General features: G+C 38.8%; 1 protein-coding gene across 3 annotated transcripts in view; it reads left to right on the forward strand.

Annotated features, from left to right (window-relative positions):
* The first annotated feature begins 440 nt into the window (after nucleotides 1–440).
* The window catches only part of SMCHD1 (structural maintenance of chromosomes flexible hinge domain containing 1), a 131,897-nt gene continuing 114,444 nt past the window's right edge, over nucleotides 441–17,893 (forward strand). For 2 of the 3 annotated variants that reach the window (XM_029218705.1, XM_029218715.1), the window contains exons 1-5: nucleotides 441–982; nucleotides 11,099–11,174; nucleotides 11,805–11,966; nucleotides 16,383–16,465; nucleotides 17,128–17,258. In XM_029218705.1, the coding sequence (XP_029074538.1) occupies nucleotides 797–982; nucleotides 11,099–11,174; nucleotides 11,805–11,966; nucleotides 16,383–16,465; nucleotides 17,128–17,258 (638 nt within the window). In that variant the 5' untranslated portion in view covers nucleotides 441–796. The remainder of the gene's footprint in view (nucleotides 983–11,098; nucleotides 11,175–11,804; nucleotides 11,967–16,382; nucleotides 16,466–17,127; nucleotides 17,259–17,893) is intronic. The other variant, XM_029218698.1, reaches the window with a different exon arrangement.

The following is a 17,893-nucleotide window of genomic DNA, read 5'->3' on the forward strand; positions in this document are numbered from 1 at the left end:
CGCGTGGGGACCCACGTGCTCGTGGCGGGGGCAGGTCCACACCGCGAGGCCCGCGGGTCTGGCGCTTCCCACCGCCGCGTTCACGCGACCTGGTCCTGAAGTCGCAGCCGTTGCCGCGGCGCCAGGAGCTCGAAGCCGGATAGGCTCGGTCGGGGTTATGGAGAGGCGGGAAGGTACCAGGACCCTCTGGGCCGGGAGAAAACAGTCCCTCGGAAGACTCCCCACGCCGCTCGCGGGATAGGCTCTCCCGCCTCGGATACCGGGTCGCTCCCTCAGAGCGCCGCCGCCCGCTAGGGACCGAGCTTCCCTCCAACTTCGCGAGGGCGAAAGGGGTGGGCCCCGGGCAGCGGGCTCCGAAGCCCCGCCCCGGCCCGCGCGGATTGCCGGATTCGCCCCGCCTCCTGCGCGCCGCCGGCGGCCCCTCTTTCTCCTGCGCCACAGCTACAGGCGGCGGGCCTGGTTGCGGGGAGCGTTGCGACCTCGCCTGGGCGGCAGCGGGCGCGGGACCAGGCCTTGCAAGGAGCGCGCCGCGCGCCCCCTCCTCTGCGGGAGCGGCGGGCCGCGGAAGTGACGTTGTGTACGGGTAGGAGCTTGTTCGAATCGGTTCCCGGGTGATCCTCGCGCCTGCGGCTGCTCGGCCGCCGCCGCCGCCGAGGGAGGAGCTGAGTGCGTCGGGGTAGAGGCCTTGTGCCGCCCCGGGGGCTGGAGCTGAAGGCGCCGCGCGGATCCTGTACCTTGGCCTTTAGCGCGACGGCCGCAGGGGCCGGCGCTGCTGTTTTCTCTCCTCTTCCCCAATATGGCAGCGGCGGACGACGGCGGGCCCTCGGTGGGGACCGGAGAGGGCGACGGCGGCGACGGCGGCGACGGCTACAGGACGGTGTACTTGTTTGACCGGCGCGAGAAGGAGTCGGAGCTCGGGGACCGGGCGCTGCAGGTCACGGAGCGCTCGGACTTTGCGGCGTTCCGCGCTTCAGTGTGTCAGGTACGCTAAGGAGGGATGCGCGGGTAGAGTTTAGGTTGGGAGGGTGACGAGAAGCCCAAGTTGCTCACTGGGGGCAATAAACCTGTCACTCGGCCCCGGTCCTGCGGCTTTGGCTTCTCCCTCCCGGGTGCCCGCCATGCCCGAGGGGGGCGGGGAAGCCTGGGGCCGGTCCGGGCGCGGGCCTTGGAGTGCGGAGCCGGCGGTTGGTGGGCCTCCCTCTGTCCCGGCCCTGTTCCGGGGGTCGCGCCGCCCAGGCTTTGGTACCGCGGGTTTCATGGGCCCGGGGCGACCTTAGCCTCTGAGGCCGTGCAGCTCTTCTTCTAGTCAGGAAAGCCACTTGTTTCTCTTTCGGGTGGAACTTTTGTTTTTGTTTTTTTAAAGAAGAGAGCGGAGTTCTCCCCGATGGCTCTGTTAGGAGTGTTGTGATAGAAGTTGTTAAATTCCTGGAGTCGATTTTCCTCAGGTTCGTTCAGTGATGCAGTAATTTCCTGGGTCGTTCTGTCAAGAAGGCTTGCAGGCCCGCCCTGGCGGGGTCCTTCCGTAGTGGAAGCACTTGATCTAGAGAGCTTCGCAGGTGGAGCTGCCCTTCTGGTTTCCTGCATCCCCCAGCCCCCTGGGAGTTCCTGAACCACTCAAATGGTGTCCGAGGGTATCTGCGGAACACCAAAGGACCTATATACTCCCTGTACTAGTTTGCTTTAAAAGTTAATGATTATGTAGGCAAAGGCCTACCTTAAACTGGGAAGTCTTTTCTAGATCTGAGGTGTTGCTGGTGCTCGAGCTTCAAAGAAGGGGTATATTCGTCAGCTGCATTAACCACTTGGGGCTCTTTTTAAGCGATAGAGAACACTTAGCTTCCAAGGGAAAAGGACTTGGTGTGAAGCAGTGTTTTAACTTGAGCAGGCTGATGTTTTTAGTGCTATATTAACTCTGTATACTAGTTGCTGAAATAATTGAAATCAAGACTCAGGGGAAAAAACGACTTGAGAGGAAGGACTTTGATTTGTTCTGTATTCCCAGCATCTGGAATTGTGCCTGGCACATAGTAAATGGCCAAATTAGAATGGAGACAAAATTTTATAAACTCAGAAGTTCATTCTGTGTATGGTTATAGCAGATTCCCATGTCTTTGAAAAGTGAATGAATGGATGCTCTTTTTTTAGGATGAATGTTTTATATTCATCAGGGAAAGGAAACTCTTCATGTTTATTATTTTTGTAGTTGATTATATAAAATATTTATATTGATGATAGGTAAATGATTTAAAGTCATGACATGTAAAAATGATTCTAAACTATCAGCACATTAAAGAAAATAAGGAACCAGAGGGAAAAAAGTAAACCTTTTACTCACTGTGAAATTTATAACCACTGTTAGCACTTGGAGTTATTTCTTTGTATCCTTACCCTCACCCCCCATTTTTAAATAACCATAATACGTGTCTATATTCCATTTTTCCACTTAATATTGTCAGTATTTTTCTGTTTTAATGCAAGTCTTCATAATCGAAGTGGTCTGTTTTGTACCACTGTTTACATAACCAGATCTCTCTTTTTTGTTGACATTTACATTACTTCCAATTTTAAGCAATGCCATGATAAACATGTTTGAATGCATAGTCTTCTTTTTGGAGATTTATTTTATTTTGTTTTTATTTTTTAGTTTAAACTTTTTTTTCCTCATTTTTTAAAAACATTGAAGTATAGTTGATTTACAATGTCATGTTAGTTTCAGGTGTACAGCACAGTGATTCAGTTACATATATATATGTTCTTTTTTAAATTCTTTCCCCTTATATGCGTAGTCTTTTATGTCTTTATTTTTCTTTGGTTTAGAATCTTAGAAGTGAGATTCCTGGATCAAAGGTCAGGAATATTTTTAAAGCTCTTGATACGTATTTTTAAATTGTTTTTCAGAAAGGTTGTACTAATCTACCCTCCCTCTAGAAATAATTCTCCCATATGAGAAGTGTCAGTAAGTCTGTTACATATATAGGGGAAGAGTATAATAACCTCTTATTACGGAAGTGGAAACTCACTTTTGGAGATGGTGACTCACTTAAGTCAAACAGATAGTACAAAAATTAGAATTCAAACCCAGAAACCAAGTTCTTTTTGTTATTCCACTCAGCCTCAAATGATGTTCTTTGTTATAGGGAACAGATATATTCATTCCATTCCTTCAGTATTTTAGCAAGGAAAATATTTCCTTTGACTAATTCTTTTCCTCTCCTTCCCACTTTTTCCTGCTGGAACAGAGAAGGTTAAATTTGATTAGAAGTGGGAGGGAAGAACTAGTAAAAAAAGGAAGGCTGACTTTTTTTTTTTTGAGAGTTTAAAACATCATTAGATTATGCCACCTAATCCCATAACTTTGTCCCCATTACAGACATGAAGAACTGAAATAAGTTACTGAATGAAGTCTGAGTTTATACAGTTCATGAGCAATGAAACTGGGATTGGAATCTAGGTCTGTTTGATTCTAAAGCTTGTATTTTTTTAAAACAATCTCCACAATGTCCACACTACTATTTACTGAAGCCTTCATTTTCCGTTTTAGGGGAAGAGGCAGATAGTGCACTAAATTAAAGTTTTTCATTAAAACTGAAAACAAACTAATAAGTGTTTTGTAGTGCTAGAAAGTATTATGGGTCCTAAACTGTTATTTGGGGAAAGCGCACTTTGTAGAAAAGAGGAGCAGTCAAGAGGAAGGAAGAGGAAAAGGTGGATTTGGCAGAAGCCCTTACATTTGTGATAAGCAGTTATTGACTCACTTGAGCCCTTGTGACCTTGCAGAATCAAAGATTAGAAAATAACTTTTTTGGCTAGTTCTTAATATGCCCAGGCATTAAGACCCATATGTGCAAACCCTCCTCTCCACCCCTAATTTTGAGGAAATGCCTACTCCTTCTCTTGTGTGGTTCCACTATTCTTTGTCACCCTTCTATAGCACTTGTTATACCATCATACTTAAAAAAGAGTCTCTGCTTCTTGAAGGTAGGAGCCTTACCTAATAGTTGGTTTATAGCTGTTTAGTTAAATGAATCAATCTGTTCCTTCAAACACAATTTGTACATAAGAAATATTATGTTAAAAATTCCAAAAGTTGAAAAGAAAAAAGGTAAAAGAAGGTAGATGTAGGAAAGAGTAGAAAAGTAACCTGAGGAGAGCTAGTAAGTGGAAGTTCATTTGATTAAAGCATATACCAGTGCTGAGCCATGAAATCAGCTTTGAGTTTCTTGGGCGTCAAAACAAAGAAGGAAAGGTAATTGATACAAAATCCACAATGTCTATAAAATAAAAACATTCCAGCTGCTAACGATGCAAACCTTTGATTTGAGAAAAATTTCTCCCTAGATTCCTCACAAATCCTGATAAATTGGACAACATTCTTAGAGATAGGAGAGGCTCTTCTTATCTTGTCTTTTAATGCAAGGTACGCTGTGTGTTGTTTAGGGTATTGCAGCCTGCTTTAAGCAGTTACCACCCAAATTTTTGTAGAGATTTCTCGCCCAAGTGCAATGTGGGTGTTCCTGGTTTTGGTGTGGTTCAGGGACAGAGCGATTGGATATAATACCAAAGCACATCATTAAAGGCTAGTTTTTGTTCAGAGAGATGCATTGAACTATATAACTTCTGAGTGACCTAATCCATTGATGAAGTTTAAAGTAGTCAGGATTTTATGGACTACAAGTTAGTTAGCCCTTCATAAATATTTCTTAAAATTGGCTTTTGAGAGAAGTTGGGCAGCAGATAGTTTGAAACTAACCTAAAGACATGTAGGGCTGGTACTTTGGAAGATCCATATGCTTTAACATTAACCCAGAAAAAGGTGGAATTGAAGTGCTCTTATAAAAATGAAAAAGCCCAGTCACGACTCTTGCCCAAATAGAATGTCATCCTGCTTTCATATAGAGAAAGGCAGAGGAAATGTATCTGTATTCAACGCCAGGTGAGTACAGATACACGAAAGACTTTAGTTTACATCTGATAAGATAGATTTTTAGACCAAAAATTGGAGAGAGAAGAGTATGACATCTTGAATAAAAGCATAATGAATAATGTAAAAATATTTAATTTATGTTTGTCGAATACCAGAGCTATAAAATATTTAGAGAAGTTATGAATTTGAGAAATAATTTTTATAAAGGATTATAGATAAAGCAGAGAAAAAAGATAGCTTATGTATCTTAATTGAATAATAAAACTATGGAGAGATTGTATGATATATATATAAATACTTTTCAGATGTACATAGATCTTAAAAATTTAATTTAATTATAAAAATATGTATTTTTTTCTACAGGATATGTAACCACATGATCTAACAGTTGGGACATTGTAGAAATAAAGTAGTAAAGAACTGAGAAATAAAGACTGTCTTGATTATACAAAAGCCTAAGATCTGTGAAGACAATTTTTATTTCTGTAAGCAAATAGAATCTTTTCCCCATCAGTTTATGTCTATAGCTTCATTTCTCTTGGGTGGAATTGCATAGGATATGAGTATTTTTAATTTTACTAAAGTATACCAAATTGCTTTTCAATATGGTTGTACTGACTTTCAGGCCTATCCGAAATGTGTAAGATCCACCTTCCCTATATGGAGGCCTATACTTTATTTTTTTATCCTTCAAAATATAGCTGTCTTTTTAGTAGAACTTTTTAAAAAATTGAAGTATAGTTGATTTACAATGTTAGTTTCAGGTGTAGAGCAAACTGACTCAGATATATACACACACACACACAGACACACACACATTTCTTTAGATTCTTTTCCATTGTATGTTATTACAAGATATTGAATATAGTTCCCTGGGCTATACAGTATGTTCTTGTTGTTTATCTGTTTTATATACAGTAGTGTGTATCTGTATTTTTTTTTTTTTTTTTTTTTTTGGCTATGCGTCTTGCAGGTAGTTCCCTAACCAGGGATTGAACCTGGGCCACCACAGTGAAAGCGCCGAATCCTAACCACTGGACCGCCAGGGAATTCCCTAGTAGTGTGTATCTGTTAATCCCAAACTCCTAATTTATCTCCTCTGCCCTGCTTTCCCCTTTGGTAACCCTAAGTTTGTTTCCTATTTTTGTGAGTCTGTTTCTGTTTTGTAAGTAAGTTCATTTGTATCTTTTTTTTTAGAGTCCACATGTAAGTGATATATGATATTTGTCTTTCGGTCTGACTTCACTTTGTAAGATAATCTCTAGATCCAACCATGTTGCTGCAAAGGGCATTATTTCATTTTTATGTCTGAGTACTATTCCATTTTGTGTGTGTGTGTGTGTGTGTACACATACACACACACCCACCCCACATCTTCTTTATCCATTCATCTGTTGATGGACATTTAGGTTGCTTCCATGTCTTGGCTATGGTAAATAGTGCTGGAATGTCCATTGGGGTGTGTGTATCTTTTTGAATTAGAGAGTTTGTCTTTTCCAGGTATATTCCCAGGAGTGGGATTGGGATTGCTGGATCTTATGGTAACTCTTTTTAATTTTTAAAGGAACCTCCATACTCTTCTCCATAGGGGCTGTACCAGTTTACATTCCCACCAACAGTGTAGGAGGGTTCCCTTCTCTTCACACCCTCTCCAGCATCAATATTTGTAGACTTTTTGATGATGGCCATTCTGACCAGTGTGAGAGGATACCTCATTCTAGTTTGTTTGTTTTTTTTTAATTAATTTATTATTATTTTGGGGGGGAGCTGCATTGGGTCTTTATTGTTGCATGTGGGCTTTCTCTAGTTGTGGCGAGCGGGGGCTACTCTTTGTTGCAGTGCGTGGGCTTCTCATTGCAGTGGCTTCTCGTTGTGGAACACGGGCTCTAGGTGCGTGGGCTTCAGTAGTTGTGGCACGCGAGCTCAGTAGTTGTGGCTCACGGGCTCTAGAGCGCAGGCTCAGTAGTTGTGGCTCACGGGCTTAGTTGCTCCGCGGCATGTGGGGTCTTCCCAGACCAGGGCTCAAACCCATGTCCCCTGTATTGGCAGGCGGATTCTTAACCACTGTACCACCAGGGAAGTCCCTCATTCTAGTTTTGATTTGCATTTCTCTGGTGATCAGTGCCATTGAGCATCTTTTCATGTGTCTGTTGACTGTCTGTCTGTCTGTCTTTGGAGAAATGTCTATTTAGGTCTTCTGCCCATTTTTAATTTTTTTTTTTTATATTGAGCTGTATGAGCTATTTGTATGTTTTGGAAATTAAGCCCTTGTTGGTTGCTTCATTTGCAAATATTTTCTCTCATTCCATAGATTGTCTTTTTGGTTTGTTTATGGTTTCCTTTGCAGTGCAAAGGCTTTTAAGTTTAATTAGGCCCCATTTGTTTATTTTTGCTTTTGTTTCCATTACTTTAGGAGACAGAGCCAAAAAAAGTATTGCTGTGATTTATGTCAGAGTGTTCTGCATATGTTTTCCTCTAGGAGTTTTATAGTATCCGGTCTTACATTTAGGTCTTTAAACTACTTTGAGTTTATTTTTGTATATGGTGTTAGAGAATCTTCTAATATCATTCTTTTACATGTAGCTGTCCAGTTTTCCCAGCACCACTTATTGAGGAGACAGTCTTTTGTCCACTGTATATTCTTGCCTCCTTTGTCTCAGGTTAATTGACCATAAGTGTGTGGATTTATTTCTGGGCTTTCATCCTGTTCCATTGAGCTGTGTGTCTGTTTTTGTGTCAGTACCGTACTGTTTTGATTACTGTAGCTTTGTAGTATAGTCTGAAGTCAGGACGTGTGAATCTTCCACTCTGTTCTTTCTCAAGATTGTTTTGACTATTTAGGATCTTTTGTGTTTGCATACAATTTTTTAAATTGTTTGTTCTAGTACTGTGAAGAATCCCATTGGTAATTTGATAGGGATTTCACTGCGCCTGTAGATTGCTTTGGGTAGTATGGTCATTTTAACAAAATTGATTCTTCCAATCCAAGAACAAGGTGTACCTTTCCATCTCTGTTCATCTTCAGTTTCTTTCATCAGTGTCTTATAATTTTCAGAGTACAGGTGTTTTGCCTCCTTAGGTAGGTTTATTCCTAGGTTTTTTTTTTTTTTTTTTGATGCAGTGGTAAATGGGATTGTCTCCTTAATTTGTCTTTCTGATAGTTTGTTGTTAGTGTATAGAAATGCAACAGATTCATGTATATTTTGTATCCTGCAACTTTACTGAATTAATTGATGAGCTCTAGTAGTTTTCTGGTGGCATCTTTAGTATTTTTTATGTATAGTATCATGTCATATGCAAACAGTGACAATTTTACTTCTTCCTTTCCAATTTGGATTCCTTTCATTTCTTTTTCTTCACTGATTGCTGTGGCTAGGACTTTCAAAACTATGTTGAATAAAAGTGGTGCGAGTGGGCATCCTTGTCTTGTTCCTGATCTGAGAGGAAATGGTTTCAGCTCTTTGCCGTTGAGTATGATGTTAGCTGTGAGTTTGTCATATACGGATTTTATTGTGTTGAGGTATGTTCCCTCTGTGCCCACTTTCTGGAGAGTTTTTATCATAAATGGATTTTGAATTTTATCAAAAGCTTTTTCTGCATCTATTGAGATGATCATATGGTTTTTATTCTTCAGTTTGTTGGTGTGGTGTATCACATTGATTTGTCGATATTGAAAGATTCTTTCATCCCTGGGTTAAATTCCATTTCATCATGTGTGATTCTTTTAATGGAGGCCTATACTTTATATTATCAGGACTTAAAGTTTTTGCCAGCCTTGTGGGAATGATAATCAAAGTTTTAATTTTCTCTGATAACTAGGATGAGCATCTTTTCGTGTTTTCCAGTTTTTTTCTTTATGGCTTGCACTTCTTACGTATTTTCAGAAATCCTTTCTCTCTCCTCTCAGAATGATTTCCCTATTTTTCCTCTACAATTTTGGATTAAAATGTAGCTGCTTTAGTTCTCTTGGAAATTATTTTTGTGTATGTTGAGATGGGGATTTTAAAAATCTATTTCTGTACAATTAAGTAGTTGTCTCAGTAATATTCATTGAATAGTTTATTCTTTTCTCATCAATCTGTAATGTCATTCCTCTATTTGCCAAGCTCCCTGTGTGGGTCTGTTTCAGGGTTCTCTATTCTCTTCCACTGGTCTATAATAGTATATATATATATATATATTTTTTTTTTTAAAACTCTCTTTTTTTTTTTTTAGAAATGGCTTTTATTTATTTATTATTTATTTTTGGCTGTGTTGGATCTTCGTTTCTGTGCGAGGGCTTTCTCTAGTTGCGGCGAGCAGGGGCCACTCTTCATCACAGTGCACGGGCCTCTCACTATTGCAGCCTCTCTTTTCGCGGAGCACAGGCTCCAGACGTGCAGGCCCAGTAGTTGTGGCTCACGGGCCCAGTTGCTCTGCGGCATGTGGGATCTTCCCAGACCAGGGCTCGAACCCATGTCCCCTGCATTGGCAGGCAGATTCTCAACCACTGCGCCACCAGGGAAGCCCTATAATAGTATATTTTAAGTTAGAAATTCTTCTCATTAAAAGTTTCAAACATACACAAGAGATAATAGTATAATGAAACCACGTATAATCATCCACATTCAACAGTTTCCACGTATTTACCACACTAGCTTCATTTTTGCCTTTTGAAGCATATTCCAGGCCTTAGTTTACTTCACTCCTATATACTCAACATGCACTTCTATTATCACACCATCAAAATTAACATTTTTAATAGTATTGTTCAATCCATATTCAGATTTGTTTATCTCAGAAATTTTTTTTTATAGTTGGTTTGTTTAAATCAGGGTCCTTATATTGAACTTGGTTTTTTATGTTTCTTAATTCTTCTAAAATTTAGAGCATTTGAGCAAACTACCTTCCCCCAGTCTTTTTTGTTTTTCCTGACATTGACTTGTTGAAGAAATCAAGTTGGTTTGTCTCTCATATTCCACATTCTGGATTTGTCTGTGCTCCTTTATGGTGTAATTTAGCTTGTTCTAACTCAACATATCTTATAAACTAGAAGTTATTTTTAAAGGCTTATAATTAAGATTTAGGTTCAGCTTCTTTGGGGTAGGGAAGCAAAAAATACTTCATAGGTGGTGCTGGTACTTCGTATTACATCACATCAGGAGGCACATAATGTAAGGCTATTTTACCCACTCTTAGAAATGCTAAGATTGAATTAATGGGATTCAGGTGGTTTCAGCAGGATTCCTCCATAAACAAGTTTTAATTTAAGGTTCATTCATTGATGGTGCTATTCTGATTGCCATTCCTCCTGTATTTATTAGCAGGAATTCTTTGCCTCTCTAATCGATGAGGCAAAAGAACAACTTTGCCTCATCAATTAGAGATATATGGTTACCCTGAAATCTAATTGGTACAAGAAAACAGGATAAATGCTTTGTTCTTTCCCTTTAATTTGTCAGTGTTCAGAGTAAGGAGTTAGTGCCTCAGTTAGTTTCAGTAGTGACCAGTAGGGTTTTTAGTATCAGTATTGAAGACTTGAATATCATTAGTCTAGATTTTTTTAGTAATCTTCTGTGTAAGGTTGGTCTAGATTAACTAGTTCATCATTACCTGAAACAGAAGTAAGGATGCTAACACTTTGTTTCCTGTTGTAGTTTCCCCCCATAATTTATGTTGCCTTAATTTTTTTAAGTTACACTTTTGGAAGGGGTTATAATAGATATAAAGATTCTTTATGCAGATACCCTGCATAGTGTGGCTACACTTACCTCAGTGTTATAAAATATTAACCTCTATTTTCTTCTAGTACTTTTGTTTTTGCATATTTAAATATTGAATATATATGAACATAACTTATTTGCTCCAAATAAGTTTACTTATATATTGACATAAAATTATATGTTTTTTGTCTAAGAGAGCCCTGCTGATGTTAAACCCTTTCAAAATGTTCAATTAATCACTTGTGTTCCTAGGTGACATATAATAGCAGAATAATCTAGGTAATTTGTAGATAGATTTGTGGTTAATTATGCAAAGGCAAAATTTTAGAACATTAAGACATATTTCTCAAATAAATGTAACACTGTTAGAAGATTATAATATCCTTATTAATATTTTCATATTTTTGTAAACTTGAATAGTGTATTTATTTCCTTTGTATAATAATTGATTTTATTCTGTTATTTTGGATAGACACTTGGCATTTCACCTGAAGAAAAATTTGTTATTACAACAACAAGTAGGAAAGAAATTACCTGTGATAATTTTGGTAAGCAATGTTATGTTTATGCTTTTATATTTAATATGTTCTAGTATATCATAGAGCAATGACTATTTTATGAGATAGATAAGCATCAAAAAACTGTGATGTTTTGAGGATGGGGGAGGAAACTAGCTATATGCATCCAGTTTGTGCAGAGGTCATATTTTTCAAGCAAGATTATAGGAAAAGAGTTGATATCATTTATGGCTACAGAAGATGAGACCTTGCTCAGCACAACACCTAGCACAGATCTTCTACTTGGGCCCTTAAGAAGCTAATTCTTCTGACCAACTTGGATTCTTCCATTATCTTTTTTTACCCAGTTATGTTCTAAGACTTGCCAATTTTTCATGCCTGATTCCTTTTTGGATTTAATCATTCTTCTCCATTCATATTGATACCACTTTAATATAGTTCCTCATCTGATTTTCTGTGACAACTTAAGAATTGAGTGTTTCCATTGATATTCTTAACAAAACACAACACAACTGAATTTATAGATGGATCCATTGTTTGGGGATTTGCCTGTACAATTTTTAAAGTCATTTCATAGATACAGTTTGTATATTTAAAATTATAAATTCATTGTGTTTCGGATGCTAGCTTAGCACTTAAGATGTTACCTCTTGATTACAGATGAAGCTGTTAAAGATGGAGTCACTCTGTACCTGCTACAGTCAGTCAGTCAGTTACTACTAACAGCTACAAAAGAACGAATTGACTTCCTACCTCACTATGACACATTGGTTAAAAGTGGCATGTATGAATATTATGCAAGTGAAGGACAAAATCCTTTACGTAAGTATTCCATTTATACTAATTTTGATAAACTGTCACTCACCTTTATCCCCTGATCACACGTCTTAGTCCTTCACTTTAAAAAAGATCTCTCATTCTACTTTATTCACAGACTATGATCAGTTTTTGTGAGTGTCCTTACTTTGTCTCTTCATCACAGTGTATTTCTTTTTCTACCTAAGTCATCTTACTTCAGAATAAAGATACCTCTCCTTGAAAACTAATGTAGAATGAGAATTCATTCCTTTTCGACTCATGAGAGGTCTTGTACTTACACATCTATCTCCTGTACACTCTCCTTTCCTGATTTATTCTTCCTGGCCTCATGTACACCTCTCCCAGTTGAGAAAATATTTGTTTTACCTTGCACATTTTTTATAGCTGAACAGCACAAGTAAGTGGTTTGTGTTCTTTATCATTTCTTTATCATTTCCTTCCACCTTTACTACTTGCCAGTTTTTATCCTACCTTTGGATTGTTTGCTAGTTGATTTAGAGAATCTTTTCTGTCTGGACCCTGCCAAGGTGTTTAATACTATTTAGATGTTCATTATAAACTTTCTTTTTCTTTTTTTTTGGCTGTGCTGTGGCTTGTGGGATCTCAGTTCCCCAACCAGGAACCAGGAATTGAACCTGGGCCTTGGCAGTGAAAGCCAGGAATCCTAGCCACTAGGCCACCAGGGAACTCCCTATAAACTTTCTTATTAAAAATTTTTTTCATTGTATATGCATTAGAGTTGGTAGAAAATTAGAAAACATAGATAAGCAAAAAGAGCATAAAGAACATCCCTATCTCTACCACCCAGATGTAACTACCACCAACACTTCGGTGTTTATCATTTCAGACCTCTTTATATTGTTTGATTTTTTTTCTTTTTTAATGGTTTTGTATGATGCACCCTTTTTTTTTTTTTGGCCGCGCTGCATGGCTTGTGAGATCTTAGTTAGTTCCCTGACCGTGGATTGAACTCGGGCCCTCAGCAGTGAAAGCACAGAGTCCTAACCACTGGACCACCAGGGAATTCCCAATGCATACTTTTTTAACCTACCTTTTTATTTAAAATGTAATGAACATCTTTAATATGCATGTCAATATATATTTGTTTTAGGGGTTACACAGTATTTAGATAACGTAATTTATTTGAACAGTGTACTGTTGTTATTAGACATTCAAGTTATTTCAGTCTTTTTTTAATTGTTACAAATGACTGAATGTTCTTGTGACTAATTCTTTTTTTTTAAATAAATTTATTTATTTTATTATTTTTGGCTGCGTTGGGTCTTCGTTGCTGCGCGTGGGCTTTCTCTAGTTGCGGCGATCAGGGGCTACTCTTCGTTGCGGAGCACACGCTCTAGGCATGCAGGCTTCAGCAGTTGTGGCTCGCGGGCTCTAGAGCACAGGCTCAGTAGTTGTGGCGCACGGGCTTAGTTGCTCCGCGGCATGTGGGATCTTCCCAGACAAGGGAAGTATGTCCCCTGCATTGGCAGACGGATTCTTAACCACTGCGCCACCAGGGAAGTCCCCCCATCTTCTTAATGTGTCAGTGCTTCAGGGCTTAGTCTTTGGTCCCTTATCTTCTCCTAATTCCTCAACTGGTGATTCCATCCGATCTCATGGCTCTAAATACCATAGTTATGGAAGTGACTCCCAAATGGAGGTAGTGAGAAATGGTCATTTTTAGTTAAATATTGAAAATAATGCCAGACTTACCTCCTGAATCCCAGTTTTGTCTATCCACTTGCCCATGTGGCATCTCTACTAGGATATCTAAGATGGGAATATACTACACATAGTTTTCCATCCAAGTTAATTTTGGTTCTTTTTAGTTGCTTAAACCAAAAATCCAATTGATTCTTTGTCTCATTCAATCTTTCAGAAAATCCTTTTGGCACTATCATCAGTGTTTATCTTAAAATGAGCATTTCTCTTTACTTCTGTTGGTAACACTAGGTCTGAGGCACCATCACAGATTACCGAGATTATACAGTGGCCTCGTCTCTCTCTTTTCATGCCTGTACATGTAAGGTTTGAGAAGTCAGATTGTTTCACTAAGGGTAAACGCCGACATCTTTACAATTACATGCATGGTCTTAGAAGCTGTGCTTTGTATCTCTCTGACTTCGTTTCCACAACTCTTCTTGTTGTTCATTCCTCTTCACTGCCAGCTTTATTCTCAGCTTAGGGCCCTCTCCCTGGATAGCCCCTGTCTCAGTCCCTCACCTCATTCAAGTCTTGTTTTTCTATTACCTTCTCAACAAAACTTATCTTGTTCACCCTATTTAAAATTGCAAACTATGTTTCCTCTATGCCTCTATACCAGATAAACCCATGTAAGTTGGAAATATTCTAAGTCAAAAATGCATTTGCGGGGGCTTCCCTGGTGGCGCAGTGGTTGAGAGTCCACCTGCCGATGCAGGGGACAGGGGTTCGTGCCCCGGTCTGGGAGGATCCCACATGCCGTGGAGCGGCTGGGCCCGTGAGCCATGGCTGCTGAGCCTGCGCACCCGGATCCTGTGCTCTGCAATGGGAGAGGCCACAACAGTGAGAGGCCCGCATACCGAAAAAAAAAAAAATGCATTTGGTGGGGGGTAAATTATAAGTTTGGGATTAAAATACACACCCTACTATATATAAAATAGATAACCAACAAGGACGTACTATATAGCACAGACCTATAATGGAAGAGAATGTAAAAAAAAAAGAATATATATATTTATATATATGTATAACTGAATCACTTTGCTATATACCTGAAACTAACACACCATTGTAAATCAACTATACTTTAATATAAAATAAAAATTAAATTAAAAAATGCATAGGAGCCATGTGGCAAAATGTTAACAACATGTAAATCTAGGTGAAAGGGTTTAAGTATCTGCATATTGAATGAATCTTTAATTCTTTCTCTGGGGATAAGTTTTTAAATGTATAATCAGGGAGTCAGTAGATACATTCATTTTTAAGACTTTTGATATAGATTAATTACCTTCCAGATTGGTTATATGGGTTTTCATTCCTACTGTCATGATATGAATAGGCAGAGAATATCACTGTTTAAACTCCTGCTTTGATTTCTGTAACTTCACATTAAATTCCTGGGTCTTTCCCTGCCTCTGTTTCCTGTGCCTTTGATGCTACTTCTGGTTATTGTTGACTGTGTATGGTGGATAATTCTTTAAGTCATGTTGATCTTTTTATACGTGAAGTGAACTTACCCAAGCCTAAACTATTCTGTGTCAATGAAGCATTTATCTCTGGCTGTCTTTACTCTCTCTATTAAGCATAGTCTGTTCCAGCTCTGTGGAACACCTCTACTCACTGAGCTTGATATAGTGATAGGGCATCGCATCTAAAACTGAATTTTTCTTTCCTCCCTTCTAAATTTTTCTCCTTCCAAATTTTATGGAAAATATGACCATTTATTCATTCTAGAGCAAGTACTCAAAACCACCTTGGATTTCTTTTTCTTTCTCCCTTTATATCTAATTATATACTAAATTCTACTCATTTCTTTCTTTGAGATTTCTCTTAACTCTTTTTCCTCGCATTTCCTACAGTGTCCCTACTTCTCCATTTCCTAGTTAATACCCTTCGCCAGGTCTTTATACATATCTGATTTGTGGTAACTTCTTTCTAACTAGCTTATAAACATAGACATCCCCTGGGTGTTGAGAGTGTGGAAGTGCTTGCTGGAGTGCTACTCTGTGGGTTAATTACGCTTAAGTTGGGTTAAGCTTCAGGGGAATAGACATTAATTTATTATGTTCCCCCTTTTAATTAAGGGAATAAAAGTGAGGAATAGTTTGGGTACTGACCCTGGAGAAAGGAGAATGTTAGGAACAATGCCGAGCCAGTGATAAACTGAAGGTCAGGCTGATTTTGTAGTAGGAAATTAAGATCAGTTTTGTGCCAGTTTAGCAGATACATTCTGCCATTTCACAAGTTGCTGTTGTGAGATATCTGTATTTAAATTAGCTCTCAATAGACACTTTTATAGTTGCTTTATAGTTGTCCTTATATCTCAAAATGTGCTTACGTTTGACTTGTGCATGATGTAATTACGTACCACAGACTACTATTTGATTTTATGGTTATGGTCTTCTGTTTGTCTCTTATGTGTGTATGTCTGTCTTTAGATTATAAACTCCTTGAAGCCAGGAATCATGGCTGGCTGACTCATGATGTGTAGTGCCATGCAAGTACGGGTTGGTGACTGCTTTTTTATGCTGGTGGTGATTGGTGATGCCTTTATTATGTTTGTGTCATTAGGATCAGGATAATACTTTAATTCTAGCTCTTTGGAAAATAAAAGTGATGGCTTAAGGTACTTCAGAGTTTCTTCTACTTTGAACTTTTATATGAAGTATTTAGGAGGGAAAACTTAAGCAATAACGTTTTCTCATTCTCTTCCAGCATTTGCTCTTGCAGAATTAATTGATAATTCATTGTCTGCCACGTCTCGTAACACTGGTGTTAGAAGAATACAGATCAAATTGGTAAGGAAACAATACTCTAAAGCAATTTAACTTGTCCTTTTATAGAAGTACTACAGGTTCATTGGAGAAAAATTAGGAAAGAAAGATAAACTAAAAGTAGAAATAATTATCTGATGTCTCTTCAGTCATTAAAATTTTTTCACGTGCCCTTTTTCTATGCATATATGTATACATGTATGTGTGATCATAGTGTACATTTTGTTATTTGTGATCTTTTATTTTCCCTTAATAGTACATTGTAAACACAGCCATATCATGAATATTCTGCAATATAATATACCACTGCTGCAGTTTGGTTTATTGACTATAATATAAATTATGTAATCAGTCTGCTGTTGTTGAACTTTTAGATTTTTTTTCCTATATTTTTGCCATTGTAAGCAGTGCTGGCATGATGAGTATCCTTATAGACTTTTGTACATATCTCTGATTAGTTTCTCAAGCTAAATTCTGAGAAATGGAATTTCTGGGTTAAAGGACATGAAGAATTCTAAGGCCTTTGATTCATACCGCTGAAGTGCCTTTCAGAAAGTTGTATTAATATATACTTCCTCCAGCAATGTATGAGTGAGCCCAATGAATCACTTTTTTTATATTAACTTTTCTTGTTTTTAATATTGATTTGACTTTTCCTATCTTTTTGAACTTATTTTATTTCATAGCTTTTTGATGAAACACAAGGAAAACCTGCCGTTGCAGTGATAGATAATGGAAGAGGAATGACCTCTAAACAGCTTAACAACTGGGCCGTGTATAGGTTGTCAAAATTTACAAGGCAAGGTGACTTTGAAAGGTTAGAAAACCTTACTCACTTTTTTTATGGGCAGCTGGGTATTTTAATGAGGATAAGAACTCATATTTCTTTAGTTATACATGATACATTGGCGGTTTTGATGTTATCAGCATATTTATTTAGATTTTTATAATAAAGTTTTTATGAACAATACTTAGAAATAGTTAAAACTGCATAAATCACATTGCACCCTTCCATTGAATGATTCTTTTTGCATTTCCTGAGGTATATAGGAATTTTTTTTTTTAATTAATTTTACTTATTTATTTATTTATTTTTGACTGCATTGGGTCTTCGTTGCTGCATGCAGGCTTTCTCTAGTTGCGGCGAGCGGGAGCTACTCTTTGTTGAGGTGTGCGGGCTTCTCATTGTGGTGGCTTGGCTTTGTTGTGGAGCATGGGCTCTAGGCGCATGGGCTTCAGTAGTTGTGGCACGCGGGCTCAGTAGTTGTGGCACATGGACTCAGTAGTTGTGGCTTGTGGGCTCTAGAGTGCAGGCTCAGTAGTTGTGGCACACAGGCTTAGTTGCTCCGTGGCATGTGGGATCTTCCTGGACGAGGGCTCTAACCCATGTCCCCTGCACTGGCAGGCAGATTCTTAACCACCACTCCACCAGGGAAGTCTCCCCATCTTAAT

This window comes from Monodon monoceros, unplaced genomic scaffold (assembly GCF_005190385.1).
Source record: "Monodon monoceros isolate NGI ecotype Baffin Bay Population unplaced genomic scaffold, NGI_Narwhal_1 Super_Scaffold_1, whole genome shotgun sequence".
Lineage (NCBI taxonomy): Eukaryota > Metazoa > Chordata > Mammalia > Artiodactyla > Monodontidae > Monodon > Monodon monoceros.